This window comes from Nomascus leucogenys, chromosome 15, assembly GCF_006542625.1.
Source record: "Nomascus leucogenys isolate Asia chromosome 15, Asia_NLE_v1, whole genome shotgun sequence".
In the NCBI taxonomy this organism is placed as follows: Eukaryota; Metazoa; Chordata; class Mammalia; order Primates; family Hylobatidae; genus Nomascus; species Nomascus leucogenys.
In genome coordinates this window covers 62,017,374-62,023,525 of record NC_044395.1, presented here as the reverse complement: position 1 = coordinate 62,023,525, position 6,152 = coordinate 62,017,374, and the positions used below count along the sequence as shown (strand labels likewise).

General features: G+C 52.2%; 1 protein-coding gene across 4 annotated transcripts in view; it reads right to left on the bottom strand.

The window, feature by feature from the left end:
• Nucleotides 1-333: 333 nt before the first annotated feature.
• Nucleotides 334-6,152, bottom strand: part of CHRDL2 (chordin like 2) — a 34,294-nt gene continuing 28,475 nt past the window's right edge. For 2 of the 4 annotated variants that reach the window (XM_003254713.3, XM_030829072.1), the window contains 3 exons: nt 5,935-6,108; nt 1,114-1,206; nt 334-494 (listed from right to left, as the gene is read on the bottom strand). In XM_003254713.3, the coding sequence (XP_003254761.2) occupies nt 415-494; nt 1,114-1,206; nt 5,935-6,108 (347 nt within the window). In that variant the 3' untranslated portion in view covers nt 334-414. Of the gene's footprint in view, nt 495-1,113; nt 1,207-4,081; nt 4,669-4,752; nt 4,808-5,934; nt 6,109-6,152 lie in introns of those variants that run through there. The other 2 variants (XM_003254712.3, XM_003254714.2) reach the window with 2 other exon arrangements.

The window sequence follows — 6,152 nt, the reverse complement described above, 5'->3', positions numbered from 1 at the left end:
GGGTGAGGATCCCAGGAATACTTGCTGGGAAAGCGCTTTAAGGCTCCATTAATGCCCTCCCCTGGCTAATTAGAGTCATTCCTCTTTCTGAGGCTCAGTGTCAAAGAGCTGTGGGAGGGGGGCTGCCCGGAAAAGCAGGAGGTGCTGCAGTGGGGGGCCTGGGTGAGGAGGCTGGGGGAGCTAGCCCTGGCTCTGGTGACAACTCACTGTGAGGACCGGGACCATTCTCTATCCCTTCTGGATCTCGGTTTCCACCCCTGTAAAATGGGGATAACTTTGTGGAGTCACTGAGAGAGCATGTGGGAGACTGGATATGAACCTAGAAGGCAGGGCTGAGGGTAATGCAACTTCTTATTTATTAATATATAATAACAACAATTATACAGCTCATATCTGCAACTGTTTAGGTCTTTGTTATAATGTCTTGGTCACTTTGTCTGGACTGGCCGTGACCTTCAGCTCCGGGGTCTGGGCTAGGAAGACGTTCCAGTGACCTGCATGGAGGAGGGCAGAAGAGAGAAGAGGCGCGTGTGTCTGCACGTGCACAACAGAGGCAGCGGCTGGGGGTCGGAAAAGCCTTGGGCCAGGAGGAACTGCAAGGGCCAGGGTTTGGAGCCCACAGGGAGCCTGGAGGCGAGTGTGCCATCACACTGGGTGTGATGGGGCACATGATCCAGCTTTCAAACAACCTTGGGGGACGGAGCTGGTTTCCTGACACCTGTTCGTAATACTCCCCTCTGTGACCTCCCCTCTCCGACCCGAAGCCCACCTGGGTCCATCTTCCTAAAAGTAAGGTATAGAAGGAAACCGGAAACGTTCCAGTAGAGAGGGAGTGGGCAGCACCCAGGTTTGGGGGCTCAGACCTCCCCTCGCCACAGCCCTTTCTCCCTCCACCCCCAAGACCAAATCTAGCCAGCTCTGCTTCACCTTCCCGCTCTGGAGTTAGGAAATCTCTGGCGCAGACACCCACTGGATTCCTGTGCTGGGAACTGACGTCCGTGGCTGACAGCCCCTCCTCCCGGCACCAGCAGCCTGGGAACTCCCCGAGAGGCTCTGGCCTGTGTCCTTGCCTTCTTCCCCCTACTGGCCCCATTCCTCAACCCAAGCTCCTACCTTCGTGGGGGCCAGCGAGCAGCCGGAAGTGCTGTGCCTCTTTCTGGAAGTCTTGCTTCCTGACTTTCTTGATCTGAGTCAAGTGGAAGATTCCTGAGGGCAGAGACAAGGTTGTGAGCAGGAAAGGCAAAAATTTACAGTCAGTGAAAAGTGAAACAGGGTGACTTAGCACAGAATGGACCCAGTCACTCCCTCCCCCACCCCATTCTGATCAGACACAAAATCCTGCTGATGACATTTCCTCAATATTTTGAATCCATTCTCCATCTCGCTGCCACTATCCTCACTCAGGCCCCTGTTGTCTTGTCTGGGTCACTACGCTAGAGTCCTAATCCCTTTCACTCCCCCTCTAATCTGCAATCCTAGCTGTGGTCATTAGAACATGTATACGTCACCCTGTCATTCCCCTTCCCTGACGTCCTGTCGCCTCCATGGTGAAGCCTGTTTTCTTCTGTCTGTTCTCTCTGCTGACCCTGCTCCTGTCACCTGCACCATCCTGCTCTCACAACACTCACCTGTCCCCAGTGCAGGGAGGGAGGGAAGCGGAAGGCAGGAGGGAGAGAAGGAAGAAAGGAAAGAGAAGGAAGGAAGAAGGAAAGGAGGGCAGGATGGGAGGAAGGAAGGTTGGCTGGCTCATGTGGACTGGCCATGCTTTTCTCAGGGCATAGAACATATGATAAAAATCAATAGGTGTGTTTATTCAGATACCAAAGAACTAGCAAGTGGCAGAGTTATAGTGGCTTGCCTGTGCCCTAGCCCTAACCAAATACTTGACATCCCCTAAGGAGGCCGAGCCTTTTCAAATGCCATTCCCTCTGCTGGAATACCTTCTACTATTGCCTTCTATTTTTTTTTTTTTTTTGGACAGAGTTTTACTCTTGTTGCCCAGGCTGAAGTACAATGGTGTGATCTCGGCTCACTGCAACTTCTGCACCAAGGTCTCTGGCCAGAAAGAACAGATGCAACCAGCGAGGCCTCTGCTAGGCCAGCACTGCCTTTAAGAAGACCAAGAACTGGCCCTGCTTATGGGAATCAGCGTGGGATTCCCGCCAAGGGGAACAGAAAACCCTGATCCTGGGACTGAGTTCCAGGAATCAGGAAATGTCCAGCACTGTCCATGGACCCCCCAGCCCAGATGCCAAGGACCAGGATATGGAAGAAACTCCAAAGGCCCAGGGATTATATCATAGCGGCAGGCAACAAGCATGAGATGAGATGGGGATGGGTCCTTCGGCACAGGCCTGCCTGCATGCTCCCAAGTTACAGAAAAATTGGAGAGAAGGTGGCAGGGATGAGGGTGGGTTCCCACGCTGTGGTCTGTAAAGCATTAAAGCATAATTGAAAGGACTGGGTCTCTGGCCTGGAATCAAGAGCTAGCCTGAGGGTCATGGTTGTGCCTCTTGCCCTTTGAAGGGCTGTGGCAGGTCTGAGGGCAGGTAGGCTCTGTGGATCCTCAATGCAGAGCTGGCACCAATGGGCAAGTCCAGGGACACAGGATAGGCTCAGCTCAGTGTGAAGTCAGATGCCCTTTGGGCTGAGCAATTCACAGTGTTGGAAGTGTGTCACCTATCTGGAGTGGGAGTGGGGGTACGTACAGTCAGGCGCCAGATACCATCAAGCCATCAGGAGGCTGCAGGGGGCCTTCCTTCCTAGGCAGGGCTTAGAATCGAGACCCCGACATCCTTTTTACGGTGAAACTTTAGAATCTAAAAGGCCCTTAACCCTAAGCCAACTATCTGGTTAGATTCCTGTGTCTGGGGCTGGCCCCTCGTGGTGTGGCCTCACCTAGCATCTGCCTGCTCACTTCGTTTCCGTTCCTTGGATGGGGGAAACAGTGAGTGGTTCCCACTGACAATCAACCCTGGGGAGTGTTTGTTTTAACTCCCACGGTCTGGGACAGGGAGGGAACAGGGAGGCTGATGGGGCATTTAGGCAACCCACAGGGTGAGGAGATGGGGTGCGGTTTGCTAGTGACAGGATGGCAGGGCCTGGCATTGTGAAGTTGTTTTTCCTTTTCTTCTGGGCCTGGTGACAATGAGATTGGCCATGAGCTATGCCCCCACTGTGCCATCCTGGCACACCTTGGCCATCCTCCCTAAAAGCACAAGGTCACCTCTGTGGAGGTGGCACTGGGGACAGTCAGAGCTGGATTTGAATCTTTGCTTTACTGCTTAAACTGTGTGACTTCGAGTAAGTCATTTGACCTCTCCGACTCAGTTTTCTTACCTGCAAAATGGGGGCATTAATACGTGCCCCTTAGGTTTCTTAAGAGGATTAAATGAGATACATCATACATAGTGCCTGCTACACACCAATCACAGAGCACAGGGCATTTGGGCATGAGCTCTGGAGCCAGCGTTTGAGGCTCTCACTGTCATCCTGGCTGCAGTGTACCCTTCTTGCCTCTCTATTTACTTACTTATTTTAATTTTTAGTGACACTATCTGTTCATTGGCTCTTTACATCATTGAGGCCCATCCTTCACGAAGCCTTCCCTGACCAGTTCAGCTCCCAATAAGCCCCACTGCACCCAGGTCACTAAGCCTCCTAAGGACAGAGGCTGGGGCCTATTATGTTCCATGTCCCGGCACTTAGTTGGGGGCAGCAGAGGGAGAGAGGCCCAGAGTAAACATGGCCAAAACCTGCCCAGGGACTGATGGAATCTTCTTCTTCTTCTTCTTCTTATTATTATTATTATTATTTGAGATGGAGTCTCACTCTGTCACCCAGGCTGGAGCGCAGTGGCACGATCTTAGCTCACAGCAACCTCCTGGGCTCAAGTGATTCTCTTTCCTCAGCCTCCTGAGTAGCCGGGATTACAGGCGCCCACCACCACGCCTGGCTAATTTTTGTATTTTTAGTAAAGACGGGTTTCACCATGTTGGCCAGGCTGGTCTCAAACTCCTGGGCTCAAGCGATCCACCCACCTTGGCCTCCCAAAGTGCTGGGATTACAGGTGTGAGCCACCAGGCCCAGCCGGGACTGATGGAATCTTAAGGCTCAAAAAATTTTAAGGGTTACTGAATCTAACTCCCCAGCTGCAGACGGAATCCCCACCAGCCCCTGCTTGCATGCTTCTCGTAAGTGGAGCTTGCTCCCTCCCTTCCACTGGCAGAAGCCTCCAAGTGTGAGAAAGTTCTTCTTCTCTTGGAGCTGAAAGCTGCCTCTCTGCATTTCTCACCAACCTGATGTGGTGGAATGAGAAGACTGACATTTTTAGTGCCTGGTGTATGTCAGGGGCTGCACCGATGTCATGTCATTTAATCCTCCAAAAACCCTCTTCCCCACTTTACAGAAGAGAAAACTGAGGCCCAGAGAGATCATGTGACTGCCCAAGGCCACACAGCTAAGATATAGCAGAGTCTGGATTCAAACTGGCAGAGTTGGGATTCGAACCCAAAGCCCCTGCTTTGTTGTTTGACCCTTGCGGTCACTCAGAACACGGCTGCTCCCTCTGCCTGGGACAGCCTTTCAGAGCCACGAAGCCAGCAGTCCTGTCCCCCTGAGTCTTCTCTTCTCCAGGCTGAACAGCTCCACTTTCTTCGTCCATTCCTCCTACGACAGGGGGCAGAGTAGAGCAGGGAAAGAGCCGCATCTGACGCCACAAGACATGGGCTCTAGCTCCCGTCCTCCACTTACTGGCTGTGTGGCCTTGGGCCAGGTACTTCACCTCTCTGAGCCTCAGTTTCCTCATCTGTAAAATGGGGATAATAATATCTAACTCTCAGGATCATTGAGGATCAAATGAGATAGTGAATGTGAAAGCACTTTGTAAACTCCAAAGTGCTACACACATTGGTTATTATTATCATTGTCATTTTTCTTATCATCATTCCCTCTTCCACCCCCACCCCGCCAGCCAAAACCATCAGTAGAGGAAAGGAACTTTAGAGCTAATTCACACTTAAAAGAGTTTAATTTGGATCATGGCTTAACAGTTCACTCTACCCAGAGGACTTATGTTTTACAAGAAAGGCCACGAAACTGAACTTTCAGCAATTTCCTTATCAATGAAAACCCGCTGGGTGTGGTGGCTCACGCCTGTAATCCCAGCACTTTGGGAGGCTGATGCTGGAGGATTGCTTGAGTCCAGGAGTTCCAGACTAGCCGGGGCAACATGGCAAAACCCCATCTCTACAAAAAAATACAAAAATTAGCTGGGTGTGGTGGCTCATAACTGTGGTCCCAGCTACTCAGGAGGCTGAGATGGGAGGATCACTTGAGCCCAGGAGGATGAGGTTGCAGTGAGCCGAGATCATGCCACTGTACTCCAGCCTGGGTGACTGAGACCCTGCCTCAAAAAAAAAAAAAAGGTAGAAAAAACTCCTCTTGACCTTCAGTTGGTGATAGCAGCAGATTGTTGAAGAGGGTGGGTTTCTCACAGAATGAGAACTATGGTTCTGATGTCCACTTACCTGGGAGCGATAAGATCCACCACTTTAAAAAGGCTGAACACAGCCAGCATCCAGGCCCTCCTACTCTGAGGATGCTGTGAGGGCCCTCCTGCCTGAGGCTCCCAGTGCTCAAATCCTGCCATTAGACATCTGTTTTTCCCTGGCTCCTCACAAGGTGCAACAGCGCCTTACCCCCAGGAGAGGGAGCACTATCGAGCCTTGGCATCAGCGGGAGGAGCTTATCAGAATTGTAGAGAACCAGTCAGGCTCACTATCTCCCTGCTCTTGGAATCAGGGGCTCTTAAACCTGGCGGGGCAGCCAGAGGTACCTGATCAGCAAAACATCCCTAAGGCCCCTGTGGGGTCTGGGGCACGGGAAGGGGGATTGGTCAGAGGTACACCCCACTGGGAGTGGGCCAACCCTCACCTTTTACCAGCTTCCAGAGGTAGATCTCCACCAGGTCCGAGGCCTCGTGTTCCAGGGCAAAGCGACGCAGGTTGTCTGGGCTTGGGGATACCGATGTGTGGACGAGGACCCGGCCCGGTGCCTTGGGACACCTGGTAGAACTGATCTCACTGTGGCCAGGGTCTGCCTTGTCCTCTGGAGGGACAAGAAGCTCATGAAGTGTTCGATAAACATTGGCT